Source organism: Coregonus clupeaformis, chromosome 14, assembly GCF_020615455.1.
Source record: "Coregonus clupeaformis isolate EN_2021a chromosome 14, ASM2061545v1, whole genome shotgun sequence".
Taxonomy (NCBI): domain Eukaryota; kingdom Metazoa; phylum Chordata; class Actinopteri; order Salmoniformes; family Salmonidae; genus Coregonus; species Coregonus clupeaformis.
In genome coordinates this window covers 17,080,475-17,102,552 of record NC_059205.1, presented here as the reverse complement: position 1 = coordinate 17,102,552, position 22,078 = coordinate 17,080,475, and the positions used below count along the sequence as shown (strand labels likewise).

Below are 22,078 nucleotides of genomic sequence, written 5' to 3'. Positions count from 1 at the left end.
CTACTGCCTCTGATCTGGCAGACTTTTACTTCTGATATTTAAGTACACTGCTCAAAAAAATAAAGGGAACACTTAAACAACACATCCTAGATCTGAATGAATGAAATAATCTTATTAAAAACTTTTTTCTTTACATAGTTGAATGTGCTGACAACAAAATCACACAAAAATTATCAATAGAAATCAAATGTATCAACCCATGGAGGTCTGTATTTGGAGTCACCCTCAAAATTAAAGTGGAAAACCACACTACATGCTGATCCAACTTTGATGTAATGTCCTTAAAACAAGTCAAAATGAGGCTCAGTAGTGTGTGTGGCCTCCACGTGCCTGTATGACCTCCCTACAACGCCTGGGCGTGCTCCTGATGAGGTGGCGGATGGTCTCCTGAGGGATCTCCTCCAAGACCTGGACTAAAGTATCCGCCAACTCCTGGACAGTCTGTGGTGCAACATGGCGTTGGTGGATGGAGCGAGACATGATGTCCCAGATGTGCTCAATTGGATTCAGGTCTGGGGAACGGGCGGGCCAGTCCATAGTATCAATGCCTTCCTCTTGCAGGAACTGCTGACACACGCCAGCCACATGAGGTCTAGCATTGTCTTGCATTAGTAGGAACCCAGGGCCAACCGCACCAGCATATGGTCTCACAAGGGGTCTGAGGATCTCATCTCGGTACCTAATGGCAGTCAGGCTACCTCTGGCGAGCACATGGAGGGCTGTGAGGCCCCCCAAAGAAATGCCAGCCAACACCATGACTGACCCACCGCCAAACCGGTCATGCTGGAGGATGTTGCAGGCAGCAGAACGTTCTCCACGGCGTCTCCAGACTCTGTTACGTCTGTCACATGTGCTCAGTGTGAACCTGCTTTCATCTGTGAAGAGCACAGGGCGCCAGTGGTGAATTTGCCAATCTTGGTGTTCTCTGGCAAATGCCAAACGTCCTGCATGGTGTTGGGCTGTAAGCACAACCCCCACCTGTGGACGTCGGGCCCTCATACCACCCTCATGGAGTCTGTTTCTGACCATTTGAGCAGACACATGCACATTTGTGGCCTGCTGGAGGTCATTTTGCAGGGCTCTGGCAGTGCTCCTCCTTGCACAAATGCGGAGGTAGCGGTCCTGCTGCTGGGTTGTTGCCCTCCTATACGGCCTCCTCCACGTCTCCTGATGTACTGGCCTGTCTCCTGGTAGCACCTCAATGCTCTGGACACTACGCTGACAGACACAGCAAACCTTCTTGCCACAGCTCACTTGATGTGCCATCCTGGATGAGCTGCACTACCTGAGCCACTTGTGTGGGTTGTAGACTCTGTCTCATGCTACCACTAGAGTGAAAGCACCGCCAGCATTCAAAAGTGACCAAAACATCAGCCAGGAAGCATAGGAACTGAGAAGTTTTTTTGAGCAGTGTATATTTTTGCAATTACATTTACTTTTGATACTTAAGTATATTTAAAACCAAATAATTTTAGACTTTTCCTCAAGTAGTATTTTACTGGGTGACTTTCACTTTTACTTGAGTCATTTTCTATTAAGGTATCTTTACTTTTACTCAAGTATGAACATTGTGTACTTTTTCCACCACTGCCAGCCAATAGCTTTTGAGTAAGAGAGTAAGGAGCCTCCTTTGGACAACATGACTGATCACATCCATCGAGATTCAGAGGTCCTGTGTCAGGTAGCTGTGTCTTTTCTGATCACAGTCTGCTCTGTGCCTCTAGTTCATTATGTACAGTACGGACACAGCAGTCTGGGATAGCGAGAGGCGGAGAGAGAGATAACGAATTTTGGGAAAGACTTGTCATAGGAGCGGCTGTAACAGAATTTATGCAAGCCAATCCACAAAATGTATTGCATGGTGGGAAATGTAGGTTAATTCAACCTACGTAGCCTATTGACCAACAAGTTTACTATCAGATAGGCAAAATAGATACACACTGAATATTTAATGGCATGCCAAAGCCACACTGTAGAGTTCCGCTAAATATATTTTTTCCCGATCCTTTGTTAGATACAGCACCCAATCACTTTCCATGGCTTTATTGTGGTGGGTGACGTAATGGACACCAACTCCCAGCATCCTTTGAGAAGGACACTACTTTACTTTACATTTAGTTTAGGCATAAACCTATCTTGGTAGTTGTAGTTCCCGTAGTAAGACTATTTCCTTGTAGCTTTCATGAGGTGGATTCTGCTCAGCAGAGGGAAGTAGATATGAAAATAGTGGCCAGGTAACTCTGTCTAAATATGCGTTCTACTTTAATAATCGTGTTACTACACTACATTATAGGCCTAATGTAATTCAAGCCCTTCAGTGAGTCAATTTCGCCTGTTGCGTGCGCTATTGTAATGCAAATGTGAATACTGCGTTGGTCGTTTTACCGTAGACCAGTGGTCAGTTTTATGTCACAAAAGAACCTTACTGTAGCCTATACATTGACGTTGATGTCGCAAATAGGCACGCGCGCCTTTGAAAAACAATTGTCAACATCTGAACGAAAATCGCGAATGTGAAAGGCTACACCCCTACTTACAGGCATGCGACAACATGATTATGTCTGTCGCCAGCAATATCTCTGGCTAGTCCAGAAATATCAAATTGCTACAATTTTACGAAACTTGATCCCGTCGAAATGACACTAGAGACGCGGCATGATTTTATAGGCAATTGCACTGGCAGAAGTTGAAAGAGGTTATGCAGTGAGGGAGGGCGACATTGTTGTTTGTTGACATCCGGTAGGGCTACGATGTAACAACATCTGTGGTCTACTCGCGGGAAACTACTAGGCTACATGGGTAAAATAACCAATCCTGTAGGACTACTTGTAGTTTACATTGGTGGGTGTGGGTTTATTGCTTGTGGGGGATAACATAATTTACGTAACCATAATTATGCGATATGATAACACTGTAATTTAGGCCATATTGTTATGAGTGTCCCGACTCCCTAGGTAAATATGTGTGCCTTCTTCCTTTGTAACTTGAATATAGGTATTTCTGCTCCTCAAGACACAGTCCATGTGTTATCAATATAACCTAGTAAAATACAAACTCATAATCCAACACACAATACCATTGTATCAAGTTACTTTCTCAAGATTGAGATTATTAAATGTTTTTGTGTTGTAAAATACACTATTTGCCCTCTACCCACAGGATTGTGTGAATTTATGGAAATATGTCCAAGAAAAGGGGCAGGTAGGTTGAAACACCTGTTCTTGGTTATTTCACTCATATTTTAGTACTGTTTTGTGTGTTTCCTGTTTTGCTTTAACCTGAACTTGCCCACTGGGCACACACTGGATGAATCAACGTTGTTTCCATGTCATTTCAACGAAAATACGTTGAACCAACGTGGAATAGACGTTGAATAGAATAACACTAATAAGATTGTCTGCTAAATGACTAAAATGTGAATGTAAATGTGTAAAATAAATTCAACCCACTGGGCACAGACGTGGGTTGAATTTATTTTACACATTTACATTCACATTTTAGTCATTTAGCAGACAATCTTATTAGTGTTATTCTATTACCTTTATTTAACTAGGCTAGTCAGTTAAGAACAAATTCTTATTTACAATGACGGCCTACCAAAAGGCAAAAGACCTCCTGTGGGGACAAGGGCTGGGATAAAAAAAAATAAAATAGGACAAAACACATATCACGACAAGAGAGACAACACTACATAAAGAGAGACAACCAATTTGTAAGTCGCTCTGGATAAGAGCATCTGCTAAATGACGTAAATGTAACCACATAGCATGGCAGCAACACATGACAACACAGCATGGTAGCAACACAACATGACAACAACATGGTAGCACAACTTATCCATAGCGACTTACAGTTAGTGTAAAGAAAGCTAAGTGAGACAACTACATATCACAATCATAGTTTTACCTCAATATAGTTATCAGCAAAGTGCTAGTATGAAAAAAGTAATGGCCCTAGCCAACAAAAGACAGGACAACAACTGATTAAGACAAAAACTGATACTTAGCTACTCCTGGAGAGAGCAGAAGTCCTCTAGCTATGGATTCGATTTTTAGATGTATTAGGATCCCCATTAGCCGACGCCAATGGCGACAGCTAGTCTTACTGGGGTCCGACACATAACGAAAAATACATTACAGACATTACATTGACATTTTAGTCATTTAGCAGACGCTCTTATCCAGAGCGACTTACAGTTAGTGAGTGCATACATTTTATTTATTTTTTCATAAATGAAACACCTATATTCTTCTCTCCCTTCCCCTCAGAAAGCGTAGCAGCGGTGAGCTGAGTGAAAGTTCAGGTTCGTCTCTGTCATCGACACTGGACCCTAACAACCTGCTGGGCCTGCGGATTGAGCACAACTGGAGGGAGAAGGGCAACCTGACCAAGTGGAAAGGCACAGTGCTGGAGCGCCTCACCGTCAACACCTCCCTCTACATGGTCAAATACGACGGATTCGACTGCGTCTACGGCATCGAGCTGTTCAAGGATGAGCGAGTTTCCAATCTCCAGGTTTTAACAGAGAAAGTCGGTGGGTTGGCTTGCTATTTGAGTATGTTGAAGCTTTTATTTAACCAGGTTGATCATGAGTAGGGCTGTGGCGGTCACGAAATTTGGTCAGCCGGTGATTGTCAAGCAAATAACTGCCGGTCTCACGGTAATTGACCGTTAATTAACATAAACACATTTAGCCTTTCCTGGCTTCCACACATAGCCTACAAGCCACTGATGCAGACCTTTGGAACATCTACATTTTAGAAAGTCTAATAAATCCATGTAATGAAGCATAAACCTTCACAATAAATCCATTCTTTATTTTAGACAGGTCTAAAGAAACATGATATTAAGAAAATGTAGTCTATTTCAGAAGAACAGAATAGCATACTCTGAGTTGTCCTTATGTTAGGTCCTGATCTGGCTATGCCATATAGCTGTGGGCTACACTAGTTCATTTAGCAGACAAGATTTGCTTAGAATTCCATGGAATTATTATATATTATTTTATAGTACGAAGAATACAATTGAACAAAGCTGAATAAAATAGAAAGGATATTTTCTCCAAACGATTTGATGGAGTGCGCACATGCAGCTATTCTGTGTTGTGTGGTTAACAAATAAATAGGTACTCCTATATGCTTAATTTAGAGTTATTAATGTAACTTTAGTTGTTCTACAAACGTTGGGCTATGTTTTGATTTGTAATACATTGTAAGGCTGCATGATGCGACTAATGATGATTTGAAAAAAGTTTTTTGCGCAGGCTGTACACACTTCATCAGTCTCTCATTCACAATTTGGCAAGCACTTGATAATGCCTCGAATTTCCCGGTGGCATTCCCTTTGTGTGGCTGTAATGCCCCCTAAAAAAATCCATGCCTTTTGCGGCCAGTGGCTGTTGTGCCCTTGGGCTAAATATAATAATTATAATTCCCTTCTCCCTGAGTGCTGCGTGCTCTGAAGCACCTCTCACTCACATGGCTCTCCATCATGTGATTGGGTCATTCTCACAGGCTACAAGTGAAGACAGACACATCGGGGACACAACTGCGCGCATCCTTATCCAATTCCGAGGAGAATATTGACGATATTGGAAGAACTGTCCACTTTTTTTATTTTTTATTTTATTTTTTATTTCACCTTTATTTAACCAGGTAAACCAGTTGAGAACAAGTTCTCATTTACAACTGCGACCTGGCCAAGATAAAGCAAAGCAGTGCGATAAAAACAACAACACAGAGTTACATATGGGGTAAAACAAAACAAAGTGAAAAATACAACAGAAATACATATATATACAGTGTGTGCAAATGTAGCAAGTTATGGAGGTAAGGCAATAAAATAGGCTATAGTGCAAAATAATTACAATTAGTATTAACACTGGAATGATAGATGTGCAAGAGATGATGTGCAAATAGAGATACTGGGGTACAAATGAGCAAAATAAATAACAATATAGGGATGAGGTAGTTGGGCGGGCTAATTTCAGATGGGCTGTGTACAGGTGCAGTGATCGGTAAGGTGCTCTGACAACTGATGCTTAAAGTTAGTGAGGGAGATAAGTGTCTCCAGCTTCAGAGATTTTTGCAATTTGTTCCAGTCATTGGCAGCAGAGAACTGGAAGGAATTGCGGCCAAAGGAGGTGTTGGCTTTGGGGATGACCAGTGAGATATACCTGCTGGAGCGCAGACTACGGGTGGGTGTTGCTATGGTGACCAATGAGCTAAGATAAGGCGGGGATTTGCCTAGCAGTGATTTATAGATGGCCTGGAGCCAGTGGGTTTGGCGACGAATATGTAGTGAGGACCAGCCAACAAGAGCGTACAGGTCACAGTGGTGGGTATTATATGGGGCTTTGGAGACAAAACGGATGGCACTGTGATAGACTACATCCAATTTGCTGAGTAGAGTGTTGGAGGCTATTTTGTAAATGACATCGCCGAAGTCAAGGATCGGTAGGATAGTCAGTTTTACGAGGGCATGTTTGGCAGCATGAGTGAAGGAGGCTTTGTTGCGAAATAGGAAACCGATTCTAGATTTAACTTTGGATTGGAGATTCTTAATGTGAGTCTGGAAGGAGAGTTTACAGTCTAACCAGACACCTAGATATTTGTAGTTGTCCACATACTCTAGGTCAGACCCGTCGAGAGTAGTGATTCTAGTCGGGTGGGCAGGTGCAAGCAGCGTTCGGTTGAAGAGCATGCATTTAGTTTTACTAGTGTTTAAGAGCAGTTGGAGGCTACTGAAGGAGTGTTGTATGGAATTGAAGCTCGTTTGGAGGTTTGTTAACACAGTGTCCAATGAAGGGCCAGATGTATACAAAATGGTGTCGTCTGCGTAGAGGTGGATCTGAGAGTCACCAGCAGCAAGAGCGACGTCATTGATATACACAGAGAAAAGAGTCGGCCCAAGAATTGAACCCTGTGGCACCCCCATAGAGACTGCCATAGGTCCAGACAACAGGCCCTCCGATTTGACACATTGAACTCTATCTGAGAAGTAGTTGGTGAACCAGGCGAGGCAGTCATTTGAGAAACCAAGGCTATTTAGTCTGCCAATAAGAATGCGGTGGTTGACAGAGTCGAAAGCCTTGGCCAGGTCAATGAAAACGGCTGCACAGTACTGTCTATTATCGATCGCGGTTATAATATCGTTTAGGACCTTGAGCGTGGCTGAAGTGCACCCATGACCAGCTCGGAAACCGGATTGCATAGCGGAGAAGGTACGGTGGGATTCGAAATGGTCGGTGATCTGTTTGTTGACTTGGCTTTCAAAAACTTTTGAAAGGCAGGGCAGGATGGATATGGGTCTGTAACAGTTTGGATCTAGAGTATCACCCCCTTTGAAGAGGGGGATGACCGCGGCAGCTTTCCAATCTCTGGGGATCTCAGACGTTACGAAAGAGAGGTTGAACGGGCTAGTAATAGGGGTTGCGACAATTTCGGCGGCTAGTTTTAGAAAGAAAGGGTCCAGATTGTCTAGCCCAGATGATTTGTAGGGGTCCAGATTTTGCAGCTCTTTCAGAACATCAGCTGTCTGGATTTGTGTGAAGGAGAAGCGGGGGGGGGCATGGGCAAGTTGCAGCGGAGGGTGCAGAGCTGGTGGCCGGGGTAGTGGTAGCCAGGTGGAAAGCATGGCCAGCCGTAGCAAAATGCTTGTTGAAATTCTCGATTATTGTAGATTTATCGGTGGTGATAGTGTTTCCTAGCCTCAGTGCAGTGGGCAGCTGGGAGGAAGTGCTCTTATTTTCCATGGACTTTACAGTGTCCCAAAACTTTTTGGAGTTAGTGCTACAGGATGCGAATTTCTGTTTGAAAAAGTTAGCCTTTGCTTTCCTAACTGCTTGTGTATATTGGTTCCTAACTTCCCTGAAAAGTTGCATATCGCGGGGGCTATTTGATGCTAATGCAGTACGCCACAGGATGTTTTTGTGCTGGTCAAGGGCAGTCAAGTCTGAGGAGAACCAGGGGCTATATCTGTTCTTAGTTCTGTATTTTTTGAATGGGGCATGTCTATTTAAGATTGAGAGGAAATTACTTTTAAAGAACAACCAGGCATCCTCTACTGACGGAATGAGATCTATATCCATCCAGGATACCTGGGCCAGGTCAATTAGGAAGGCCTGCTCGCTGAAGTGTTTTTGGGAGCGTTTGACAGTGATGAGGGGTGGTCGTTTGACCGCGGACCCGTTACGGACGCAGGCAATAAGGCAGTGATCGCTGAGATCCTGGTTGAAGACAGCGGAGGTGTATTTAGAGGGTAAGTTAGTCAGGATGATATCTATGAGGGTACCCATGTTTACGGATTTAGGGTTGTACCTGGTAGGTTCGTTGATAATTTGTGTGAGATTGAGGGCATCTAGTTTAGATTGTAGGATGGCCGGGGTGTTAAGCATATCCCAATTTAGGTCACCAAGCAGTACGCACTCTGAGGATAGATGGGGGGCAATCAATTCACATATGGTGTCCAGGGCACAGCTGGGGGCTGAGGGGGGTCTGTAGCAAGCGGCAACAGTGAGAAATTTATTTCTGGAAAGGTGGATTTTTAGAAGTAGAAGCTCAAACTGTTTGGGCACAGACCTGGATAGTATGATAGAGCTCTGCAGGCTATCTCTACAGTAGATTGCAACTCCACACCCTTTGGCAGTTCTATCTAGATGGAAAATGTTATAGTTGGGGATGGAAATTTCAGAATTTTTGGTGGCCTTCCTAAGCCAGGATTCAGACACTGCTAGAACATCAGGGTCGGCGGAGTGTGCTAACGCAGTGAATAACTCAAACTTAGGAAGGAGGCTTCTGATATTTATGTGCAGAAAACCAATACTTTTACGGTTACAGAAGTCAACAAATGATAGCTCCTGGGGAGTAGGAGTGATACTGGGGGCTGCAGGGCCTGGGTTAGCCTCTACATCACCAGAGGAACAGAGGAGGATTTACTTTTCGTCAGCCAACAAGATGAGTAGACCTAACTAACAGCAAAAGCACTAGCCTATGTCAATCTACTATCCCCCATAGTACAAAAGTGTACCTATTCTGTGCGAGAAATTAATATTCCAAACATAGTCTGGGACAGTTGTGGGATGCGATAGATCCCAAATTAATACAACCACTAGCAGCAATAATCATTTTTTACGCAATGTTGATAAACTATTAGGCTATTTCTTCACATTATAAGCAATGCGCACATGGCTGTAGGCTATAAGTGCGAATGTTCCATTAGCGGGAAAACACCATTATCAAAAGTGACCGCAAATGCGATTATGCATGTAATGCTTTTATTATGATGTGCATTTTTATGGTGAAAATTATCTTCCCCAAACTTGAAACGCATGCGCTGCTTATGTATGCCAGTTAGGCTCTACACCCCTTGTAAAGCGGATGAATGTGCTTAATTTTAAGAAGTTATTTGGACACTTTAGTTGTGAAACAAACCTTATCAAAACATATAGGCCTATGGGCTAGGCTACATGAGGTGTGCGACTGTGATTTCGAAAACGTAAAAAAAAAAAAGTTTTGTTTCTTGCCTTACATCATTCACAAGTGATAATATATAATTCACAAGTGATAGGGTAATATTGTCAACCATCAGACTATTCTTGATTTAATCTTGTCTTTACATATACAAAAAATATCTGTGTGAAATTTGTTTTGATTTAAAATGGACCATTATCATGCACCTGTCTCGAAACAGGGACAGGGGAAAAAATACATGTCAAAGATGCACTTAAATAGTGAATGGAGGACGCTTTTCCCGTGGTTCATTTTCATGCCAGCCAGGTAGGCTATACTCCTGTTGTAAAGAGAAGCAATGTGTTTGATGTTAGGAAAGTTGAGAAATAAATATAGTAGGCCTAGCCTTTAGAAAGCTGATGGGATCCTCTTATTTTTAATAGAGCCCTTCACTCTGTTTTCTCACGCAATTGCATAGCCTATAGAAATGTTGTGCAACATGAGCTCATGGGCTCTCATGAAGTGTTTGATTAGAGTTTTGATAACATTAGCATTGATGTCAGAGTGGTTAGAGAGATAACAGAGTGCTGAGTACCAGGAAGTTAGCAAGTTTGGTAGGCTACTAATGACTCTGAGGCATTCATCAAAAGGAAACCAATGTATTTAGATGAGCTAGTGTAGTTTAGGGGCATTGCTCCAAAAGAGAATTCATGAATACTTCTTAGTGTACCCTTTTTTTTAAAGTGCATTATCTGGGTTTTATCTTGGTTTATCATTCATCTCCATTTGGTACACCAGAGATTGACAGTGTTCAGCATACATTTCAAATAAACTCGCTCTCTGAAATGAGGACAATATCAACCGCGTACAGTAGTAAAAAAAAAAATATCCTATTACTTTTCTTATTTTTACTTTCTCAACAGCCTTCCTAACTTCCTCCATAGTCAATTCAGGAACAAGTTTGAGGTGTATCCAGCCCTATTCATCTCAATTTCCAACCCATACTTTAAGTTACAAGTATAATTTATAAGTCATTATCAAGCACATATGGTATATTATTGCCTGAAAATAGGTTAGCAAAATCATTCTCTCAGTTATCTAATACACAATTCTACTTATATTCAAGTTGACCATTTTCCAGTATGATTTCCATTGAAATTTGCATATCTATTTTCAGACCCAGTTTATTGATTTCATTCCAAAATTGCTGAGGGTTGTTACTTTGCAGTTGTTCAAGATGCAGTGCTTGGCCTCTTCTGAATCTCCACTTATAGAACTTAGCTTGTTGTCAAAGATATGTTGACACTGTTTAAACTCTTCTCTTAAACCGCTTCTCATTGATTAGTCGTTACATTTTAGAAACGTATTTTCTGCAACACTCAAACCATGAATTACTTAACTCTTTATTCCAATACGGTTTACCAATTTTATTGAGGTCTCTAAGGCTTGGATGATACTGATTTTAACAGGTAAACACTTTTCAATTGCCTCATGTAGTACATCACAGAACCGGCCATACCACTGATCAATATTATATTGTGTTTTCTGGCAAGCTTCCAGGTTATCAATAAGGTCCATAAGAACAGTACAGCACATGTCAGATGAAAGAAAATGGTCAGTTAGGTTTCTAGGCCTTCTTTTGGTCTGATTTGCACTTGACTTAGATAAGCCCACATCACCTTCCTCCCCAGTATAGTACACCATGAATTTCAGAAACAACAATGAATGATCAGACAGTCTACTATGGTCTCCAATCAGGCCAATACACTCAGGACCTTTACTTTCCACAAGCTCGGTTGAGGTAATCACATTCAACTCCACACATGTATTCAGACAGTCATGGATTGTTGCAATATAGTCGACAACTGCTTTTCCCTTTGTTGACATTGATGTGAAATGATCATTTTGTGCTGATAATCTACAATTCAGAATGCAGCACTTGGAATCATTTTAAGAACCCATCCCTATTTAAACCTGTGTCTAAAGCAACTTTAGGTGCAGTACCATCCATGTCAGTTATACAATCTTTCAGATCAGAGATACGACTCTTCAGGTCACCGAATATATACAGTCAAGTTGGTTGTTGGTCATTGCTAGACAGCCGTTTTCATGTCTTGCCATATATTTTCAAGCTGTTTAAGTCAAAACTGTAACTCGGCCACTCATGAACATTCAATGTTGTCTTGGTAAGCAACTCCAGTGTATATTTGGCCTTGTGTTTTAGGTTATTGTCCGGCTGAAAGGTGAATTTGTATCCCAGTGTCTGTTGGAAAGCCGACTGATCCAGGTTTTCCTCTAAGATTTTGCCTGTGCTTTATCCTAAAAAACTCCCTTGCCGATGACAAGCATACCCATAACATGATGCAGCCACCACCATGCTTGAAAATATGAAGAGGTATTGTGTGTAGGCCCGTGACACAAAATCCCAATTTAATCCATTTTAAATGCAGGCTGGTACACAAGAAAATGTGGGAAAAGTCAAGGGGTGTGAATACTTTCAGTGTCCAGAGAATACACCTGCGCCAACAAGTGGAGGGTTCCCCTTGTAGAACCCTCCGGTGGTAAATAACAAGACAAAATAACAAAATAATATTGGGACACACAGTGTTCAAATCTTACACCAATTATTCCATCTATTGACTTGTCCACAATGTTCACAATGTTCTTGCTCTTATATGAACGTTTCGGTTGTGTCCAAACCAAGAAATAACCATCCAAGTCAATAGTGGAGTCACCAGACAAATGATTTTCATTCAGATAAATAGTCAGGGTTTAGGGCCTGTAGTAGTAATGTTCTAAGTGTACCGTTTGAGGTCGTCCATCCATTAACGTTCCAGTGAATTAAATACAATTGTTAAGCATTTACGGACTGGGCAGATAGTTCCCCCCCCCCGGAATGCAACCTTCACGACTCCTGGTCCCAGCCTCTTGCTCTCATCCTTCTGGTGGCCACCAGCTCTGGCACCTGCTTGCACCGCAGACCCTCGGTGAGCAGCTGCCTAACCTTTTCTGCCTTATCTTCATTGTCCTCGTAAGGTAGGATTGTTACTAATGGAGATACGTCTGGGTCGAACTGTTTAGTTGGGTTCTTTTTGGGTTGTTAAATATTTGTCCTCGATACTGTCCATTATTGAACTCAGGATCGCTATATCCAGGTCAATATCTTCATGGATTTGATTTTCTTTGACCAGCTTCTCCATGTTGTCACAAAGGCTGTCGACCTTGCTGTTTATTTGCTTTTCAAGAGTCGTTTGCATTGTGTCCATTTTGCATTGAGCAACTTCAATTCTTTCATTATACCATCAGTGTCGTTTTTTTCCAAAGTACAGAAGAACTACTGTGTTTGCAGGTCTTTGCTCCAGGCCAGCATGTACAGTGCCTGGCAAAAGTATTCATCCCGCTTGGCGTTTTTCCTATTTTGTTGCATTACAACCTGTAATTTAAATTGATTTTTATTTGGATTTCATGTAATGGACATACACAAAATAGTCCAAATTGAAATTATTTGCAAATTATGGTGGAAAATAAGTATTTGGTCAATAACAAAAGTTTCTTAATACTTTGTTATATACCCTTTGTTGGCAATGACACAGGTCAAACGTTTTCTGTAAGTCTTCACAAGGTTTTCACACACTGTTGCTGGTATTTTGGCCCATTCCTCCATGCAGATCTCCTCTAGAGCAGTGATGTTTTGGGGCTGTCGCTGGGCAACACGGACTTTCAACTCCCTCCAAAGATGTTCTATGGGGTTGAGATCTGGAGACTGGCTAGGCCACTCCAGGACCTTGAAATGCTTCTTACGAAGCCACTCCTTCATTGCCCGGGCGGTGTGTTTGGGATCATTGTCATGCTGAAAGACCCAGCCACGTTTCATCTTCAATGCCCTTGCTGATGGAAGGAGGTTTTCACTCAAAATCTCACGATACATGGCCCCATTCATTCTTTCCTTTACACGGATCAGTCGTCCTGGTCCCTTTGCAGAAAAACAGCCCAAAAGCGTGATGTTTCCACCCCCATGCTTCACAGTAGGTATGGTGTTCTTTGGATGCAACTCAGCATTCTTTTTCCTCCAAACACGACGAGTTGAGTTTTTACCAAAAAGTTCTATTTTGGTTTCATCTGACCATATGACATTCTCCCAATCCTCTTCTGGATCATCCAAATGCACTCTAGCAAACTTCAGACGGGCCTGGACATGTACTGGCTTAAGCAGGGGGACACGTCTGGCACTGCAGGATTTGAGTCCCTGGCGGCGTAGTGTGTTACTGATGGTAGGCTTTGTTACTTTGGTCCCAGCTCTCTGCAGGTCATTCACTAGGTCCCCCGTGTGGTTCTGGGATTTTTGCTCACCGTTCTTGTGATCATTTTGACCCCACGGGGGTGAGATCTTGCATGGAGCCCCAGATCGAGGGAGATTATCAGTGGTCTTGTACGTCTTCCATTTCCTAATAATTGCTCCCACAGTTGATTTCTTCAAACCAAGCTGCTTACCTATTGCAGATTCAGTCTTCCCAGCCTGGTGCAGGTCTACAATTTTGTTTATGGTGTCCTTTGACAGCTCTTTGGTCTTGGCCATAGTGGAGTTTGGAGTGTGATTGTTTGAGGTTGTGGACAGGTGTCTTTTATACTGATAACAAGTTCAAACAGGTGCCATTAATACAGGTAACGAGTGGAGGACAGAGGAGCCTCTTAAAGAAGAAGTTACAGGTCTGTGAGAGCCAGAAATCTTGCTTGTTTGTAGGTGACCAAATACTTATTTTCCACCATAATTTGCAAATAAATTCATTAAAAATCCTACAATGTGATTTTCTGGAGAGAAAAAAATCTCAATTTGTCTGTCATAGTTGACGTGTACCTATGATGAAAATTACAGGCCTCTCTCATTTTTTTAAGTGGGAGAACTTGCACAATTGGTGGCTGACTAAATACTTTTTCCCCCCACTGTATTCACCCCCTTTGCTATGAAGCCCCTAAATAAGATCTGGTGCAACCATTTACCTTCAGTCACATAATTAGTTAAATAAAGTCCACCTGTGTGCACTCTAAGTGTCACATGATCTGTCACATGATCTCAGTATATATATACACCTGTTCTGAAAGGCCCCAGTCTGCAACACCACTAAGCAAGGGGCACCACCAAGCAAGCGGCACCATGAAGACCAAGGAGCTCTCCAAACAGGTTAGGGACAAAGTTGTGGAGAAGTACAGATCAGGGTTGGGTTATAAAAAAATATCCGAAACTTTTAACATCCCACGGAGCACCATTAAATCCATTATTAAAAAATAGAAAGAATATGGCAACACAACAAACCTGCCAAGAGAGGGCCGCCCACAAAAACTCATGGACCAGGCAAGGAGGGCATTAATCAGAGGCAACAAAGAGATGAAAGATTTTGAAGAAATGAAAGATAACCCTGAAGGAGCTGCAAAGCTCCACAGCGGAGATTGGAGTATCAGTCCAGAAGACCACTTTAAGCCGTACACTCCACAGAGCTGGGCTTTACGGAAGAGTGGCCAGAAAAAAGCCATTGCTTAAAGAAAAAAATAAGCAAACACGTTTGGTGTTCGCCAAAAGGCATGTGAGAGACTCCCCGAACATATGGAAGAAGGTACTCTGGTCAGATGAGACTAAAATTGAGCTTTTTGGTGATCAAGGAAAACGCTATGTCTGCCGCAAATCCAACACCGCTCATCACCCTGAGAACACCATCCCCACAGTGAAGAATGGTGGTGGCAGCATTATGCTGTGGGGAAGTTTTTCATCGGCAGGGACTGGGAAACTGGTCAGAATTGAAGGAATGATGGATGGCGCTAAATACAGGAAAATTCTTGAGGGAAACCTGTTTCAGTCTTCCAGAGATTTGAGACTGGGACGTTGTTCACCTTCCAGCAGGACAATGACCCTAAGCATACTGCTAAAGCAACACATGAGTGGTTTAAGGCGAAACATTTAAATGTCTTGGAATGGCCTAGTCAAAGCCCAGACCTCAATCCAATTGAGAATCTGTGGTATGACTTAAAGATTGCTGTACACCAGCGGAACCCATCCAACTTCAAGGAGCTGGAGCAGTTTTGCCTTGAAGAATGGGCAAAATTTGCAGTGGGTAGACGTGCAGCTGTAATTGCTGCAAAAGGTGGCTCTACAAAGTATAGACTTTGGAGGGGGGTGAATAGTTATGCACGCTCAAGTTTTCGGTTTTTCTTTGTTTTAATTCTTGTTTTTTCACAATAAAAATGTGCATCTTCAATACGGTAGGCATGTTGTGTAAATGAAATGATACAAACCCCCCAAAAATCTATTTTAATTCCAGGTTGTAAGGCAACAAAATAGGAAAAATGACAAGGGGGGTGAATACTTTCGCAAGCCACTGAACACAACAGATTAATCTTATCAAGGCCTTAATGATTAGCATAATGGTTTAGAAAAGCCTGTATACCCTTATCTCCCTTTACTCTCCTTATCCCCAGGTTAATGACCTACCAGTGCCTTATCATGTATATTTTCCCCTCATTGATAATTGTATTCTTCTTCTGTACAGCAAACCACAACTCGGTGCAATATAATTGTACTCAATCCCATCATGATCCCTAGCACCTAGCTTCTACTGTATATGTCAATGTGGAAGGATTGTATAGGATTGGACCTATACACCTATCCATGCCATTCAGATGTACACAAGTTTCCCCCTCTTGTCTTAATGTAACCTCTCACCCCCAAAGTACACAATGAAAGCAATGCTATTTCCTCTACCTTTCCCAACTTGGGGAACTATTTTAGTTGCCTGGTGGAACCAGCCTGGTCTCGCGATAGCTCACATTCTGTTTAATTTGAAACCAAAAGTGAGCTTCAGTCTGCTTGACCAGGTTGCTATTTTAGTTATTTTCAACAGTATATAACCTGTGGTTTACCCCCATAGTAAACAACAAGATCAAGGTGCCCCATGATGCGCCAGAGCTGGTGGGGAAGGCTGTGGAGCACCTGTTTGAGAAGGAGGACGGCGAGAAGAACGAGTGGAGGGGCATGGTGCTGTCTCGCGCCCCCATCATGACCAACTGGTACTACATCACCTATGAGAAGGACCCTGTGCTCTACATGTACCAGCTCTGGGACGACTATAAGGACGGAGACCTCCGCATCCTACCTGAAGCAGGTAAGATATTTGATTTGCTTTTGGGTGTTTGTTTTGGTTGGTTTGGTTGGAATCAGCTAATTTCCTAATCCTGTAAAAAGAGGGAAGGGCAATACATAGAGACAGAAATGGAGAGAGATAACCGGTCCACTGATAAATCTGTACAATACAAATGAAAGATTAAATATTCTCAGACACTCCCAGAGATAATAAAACATTCCCTCTCAAATGGCCTATTATGATAATCACAGGAATTATGCAATGTTAGTGCTGACCAAAGGGAAACCTCATGTAACATAGTAAAGGGGGTGGTGGTCCTTTTGATCGTCAAGGGTACACTCATATTGGTATAGCTCTACAGTATCTTATCATCTTAAGAACGGATAGAACGGGTGTTTACTGCGTACAGCACTGAAGTTGGAATAGGGACATAGGAAGGGAGTGACGTCAAGAGTACTATGACCACCTGTGGATGAAGTAATTGTTGTAAAGCTAAATGGAAGGCAGGTGACTGAAAGCATATGAAAAAATAGAGACCTATTCAGATCTGATTGTTCAGTAAAAAGACTCAGAATAAGGTCTTGTAAATCTTGTGAGGCTACTGGGTGAAATAGACTAGAGTTTAATAGGCTGCAGTCTATTGAGCATGAGAACTGGAACGCACATACAGTACCAGTCAAAGGTTTGGACACACCTACTCATTCCAGGGTTTTTCATGATTTTTTACAATTTTCTACATTGTAGAATAATAGTGAAGACATCAAAACTATGAAATAACACATATGGAATCATGTAGTAACGGTAGCTAACGTACTTTTGTACATCGCGCTGTTCCGTACATTTGACCTTATTTTAGCGCCCCAAAAACGTAATACTTCCAGGTCAACTGTAATATGAATACCATTGTAAAGCAGAATTTCTCCCCTTTCCAGCAAAGTCAATGACTAAACCTTCATGCTGTCCGTCTTTGCATGATCGAAGAAAGCAATGGAGCTCCTCCGGGTCTTTTTAAAAATGGCGGGTGGGGAAGCGAAAGCTACGGCGTCATAGTGAAAGGGGAGATATGTCGTGTGGGGAACCGGCTTTTTTCACCTGATTTGTCCAACTTATTACCTGTAAAATGTAAATAAAACACGATAAAGAGTTTATGTAATGTCTCATTACATACCTATTTTAAGGTTTGCGTTGAATTTGAACAGGGTTTTTAGGGAGGCGCTACATTTATTTTCACAATTAAACTGTGGGTGTCACGGTTTTTGAGAGTCATGATGGCTCACAGTGATTACGCGAAAAATTAACAATTGATTGAAGGAACTATTGATGAACTCACGAGTAAATTAACTTTACACTCACCATTACACTCACCATTGATCATTTCTTGTTTTTAATCTGCGAGAGAAGCACTACACCTGGTGGAAAGAGGCTGTAAGGCACAGAATGACTGAATAATGCGTGCCATACGTTACGTCGTGACATGTCACACTTTAACGTACAGCGTCAGCGGGGTCAGTTTTTTCAACTTTTCTCCGATACTATTGGTCTATTACCATGTCAATCAACGCTGAATCGAAACTTAGTTCACACCCCGGATTTTGATGCCAACACAGTCGCTACAGTCCCATTCGTTTTCATTGCAGCCTCATTTGAATGCCGTGGTTGCCCACATATGTACGGAACTGAGTTAGCTACCGTTAACCAAAAAAGTGTTAAACAAATATATATTTTATATTTGAGATTCTTCAAAGTAGCCACCCTTTGCCTTGATGACAGCTTTGCACACTCTTGACATTCTCTCAACCAGCTTCATGAGGTAGTCACCTGGAATGAATTTCAATTAACAGGTGTGCCTTGTTAAAAGTTAATTTGTGGAATTTCTTTCCTCCTTAATGCGTTTGAGCCAATCAGTTGTGTTGTGACAAGGGGTTAGTATACAGAAGATAGCCCTATTTGGTAAAAGACCAAGTCCATATTATGGCAAGAACAGCTCAAATAAGCAAAGAGAAACGACAGCCCATCATTACTTTAAGACATGAAGGTCAGTCAATCTGGAAAATGTCAAGAACTTAGAAAGTTTCTTCAAGTGCAGTCGCAAAAACCATCAAGCGCTATAATGAAACTGGCTCTCATGAGGACCGCCACAGAAAAGGAAGACCCAGAGTTACCTCTGCTGCAGAGGATAAGTTAATTAGAGTTAACTGCACCTCAGATTGCAACCCAAATAAATGCTTCACAGAGTTCAAGTCACAGACACATCTCAACATCAACTGTTCAGAGACTGCGTGAATCAGGCCTTCATGGTCGAATTGCTGCAAAGAAACCACTACTAAAGGTCACCAATAAGAAGAAGAGACTTGCTTGGGCCAAGAAACATGAGCAATGGACATTAGACCGGTGGAAATCTATCCTTTGGTCTGAAATTTGAGATTTTTGGTTCCAACCGCCGTGTCGTTGTGAGACGCAGAGTAGGTGAACGGATGATCTCTGCATGTGTGATGGTGTGGGGGTGCTTTGCTGGTGACACTGTCTGTGATTTATTTAGAATTCAAGGCACACTTAACCAGCTTGGCTACCACAGCATTCTGCAGCGATACGCCATCCCATCTGGTTTCCACTTAGTGGGACTATCATTTGTTTTTCAACAGGACAATGACCCAAAACACACCTCCAGGCTGTGTAAGGGCTATTTGACCAAGAAGGAGAGTGATGGAGTGCTGCATCAGATGACCTGGCCTCCACAATCACCCAACCTCAACCCAATTGAGATTGTTTGGGATGAGTTGGACCGCAGAGTGAAGGAAAAGCAGCCAACAAGTGCTCAGCATATGTGGGAACTCCTTCAAGACTTGGAAAAGCATTCCTCATGAAGCTGGTTGAGAGAATGCCAAGAATGTGCAAAGCTGTCATCAAGGCAAAGGGTGGCTACTTTGAAGAATCTCAAATATAAAATATATTTGGATTTCTTTAACACTTTTTTGGTTACTACATGATTCCATATGTGTTATTTCATAGTTTTGATGTCTTAACTATTATTCTACAATGTAGAAAATAGTACAAATAAAGAAAAACACGTGAATGAGTAGGTGTGTCCAAACTTTTGACTGGTACTGTACATGTCCTACGCTCATTCCCTGTTCAGGTCGTTGTTGTAAAAGAAAATGTGTTCTCAATGACTTACCTGGTTAAATAAAGGCAAATAAATAGGATGAAGATGAAGGATGAAGTATTTGTTTTGGTATGTGAAGTAAAAGGGCAGACAACATCATATGCAAATTCTCTTTTTTCATTCTCCCTGTTCTTTCTTCCTCATCTTATTATTTTCTCGTTTCCCAGAGAACAAACACCTACTGCCTGCAGACAGGAAGCCAGGCGAGGAGACAGAGAGCCTTGTGGGTAAGCAGGTGGAGTACGTCACGGATAAGGGCGTGAAAAGGACGGGGCTGGTTATCTACCAGGTTCCAGCCAAACCCTCTGTCTACTACATCAAATACGACGACGACTTCCACATTCATGTCTACGATCTGGTCAAAACCACCTAGAATACAACTCTACCCGGTCAAAACCACCTAGAAAGGACTAGTCCCCCCTGCCTCCGACCCTCACACTTGTACACTCACCTTAGGTCGAGTCTTATTTCAACTCAGTCAATTCAGGAAGTGAGTTGAAATTCAGTATTCACCAAAGTCGAAATATTGGGAAACTTTTAATTCATGAATTGAATGTCAATCCATTTCCTGAATTGACTGGATTGAAATGGAACTCTCTGCAACCATGACACTTCCCTGTCATTATTGTGGACATGTTCCCTGACCTGTGTCTTGTCCAAGGTCAGACGTTTGCTAAAAGTGTGAACTCTGTGACTCATATTGACTAGTCTTTTGTAAACAGTGCAAAGCTTGCATGTGTATTTCCTTTTCTTTTAAGAAACAAGCGATTAAGCAGCTATGTTTTATTTTGTTTGGCTAATGAGTAGTAATTGTAAATTGCTCTGGATAAGAGCGTCTGCTAAATGACTAAAATATAAATGTAAGGAAGTAGATATTATCAATGAAAATGATCTATGTTGATGTACAAATGTGTTGCTAGAATAAGTGCAATAAAAAAACGATTTAATAGAAATTATAAACAATTGCCAAGATTTGACTGCACATGTCTCAGAATCGCCCACACCAGCTGAGGTCAAATGTTTATTTTAGAGGAATTATTTGACCTACTAGTTTCATGAGTACAGAGAAGTCATGTTTATTTGAGCCAGACATTTAAATATTATTGGCTGTAATTTTTAATACATTTTGGATTACAATCTACCCTTAGTCATGAATAATCTAATATTTCTGTCACGTTGTTAGACCGCCGTGACCGTAACTGTACTTACTTTTGTAAATACCTGTATTGTGAGGCATTCTTGAAATTCTTTAATATGATTTGCTGTTCCTATTTGTTGCATGATTTAGAGATTGCAGCAATTGTTGGTTCAGTGTTGTTTGTTTCAGTATGGTGGGTACCCCCCTAGTTGGTAAAGCAGCACAATGTATACAAAAAGACAGAAGGACAAATGGTTTCTCCATCATTTAATCCTCCCCCCTCCAACATTTTAAATAAACATTTAAAATAAAATCAAAGTTTATTTGTTACATACACAGATTAGCATTTGTTAAAGTAGGTGCCGCTAAATGCTTGTTTCTATCTCCAGCAGTGCAGTAAATGTCTAACAGCACAATACTAATACACAAATAATCCCCCCCCAAGCTTCCAGGTTATCAATAAGGTCCATAAGAACAGTACAGCACATGTCAGATGAAAGAAAATGGTCAGGTAGGTTTCTAGGCCTTCTTTTGGTCTGATTTGCACTTGACTTAGATAAGCCCACACCACCTTCCTCCCCAGTATAGTACACCATGAATTTCAGAAACAACAATGAATGATCAGACAGTCTACTACGGTCTCCAATCGGGACAATACACTCAGGACCTTTACTTTCCTCAAGCTCGGTTGAGGTAATCACATTCAACTCCACACGTATTCAGATAGTCATGGGGTGTTACAATATAGTCGACGACTGCTTTTCCCTTTGTTGACATTGATGTGAAATTATCATTTTGTAGTGATAATCTACCATTCAGAATGCAGCACTTGAAATCCTTTTAAGAACCCATGCCTATTTAAACCTGTGTCTAAAGCAACTTTAGGTGCAATACCATCAATGTCAATTATACAATCTTTCAGATCAGAGAAACAACTCTTCAGGTCACCGAATATATACATTCAAGTTGGTTGTTGGCCTTCAGAAAGTATTCATTCCACATTTTATTGTGGTACAGCCTGAATTCAAAATTGATTAAATAAAAATAAAAATATCACCCATCTACCCCATAATGACAAAGTGAAAACATGTTTAATTTTTTTTAGCAAATGTATTGAAAATAAAATTCAAAATATCTAATTTACATAGGTATTCACACCCCTGAGTCAATACATGTTAGAATCACCTTTGGGAGCGAT

The 22,078-nt window shown here is 41.6% G+C and overlaps 1 protein-coding gene across 2 annotated transcripts; it reads left to right on the top strand.

Moving 5' to 3' along the window:
- The first annotated feature begins 2,121 nt into the window (after positions 1-2,121).
- Positions 2,122-20,695, top strand: LOC121581205 (spindlin-1-like). 2 transcript variants are annotated; one of them, XM_041896656.2, is made up of 5 exons: positions 2,122-2,234; positions 3,160-3,201; positions 4,269-4,534; positions 16,367-16,600; positions 19,910-20,695. In XM_041896656.2, the coding sequence occupies exons 2-5, from the start codon at positions 3,182-3,184 to the stop codon at positions 20,113-20,115; spliced, it is 726 nt and encodes a 241-aa protein (XP_041752590.1). In that variant the 5' UTR covers positions 2,122-2,234; positions 3,160-3,181; the 3' UTR covers positions 20,116-20,695. The 2 variants fall into 2 exon arrangements, with proteins under 2 accessions (XP_041752590.1, XP_041752591.1); XM_041896657.2 differs by lacking the exon at positions 2,122-2,234 and adding an exon at positions 2,686-2,799.
- The last annotated feature ends 1,383 nt before the right edge of the window (positions 20,696-22,078 follow it).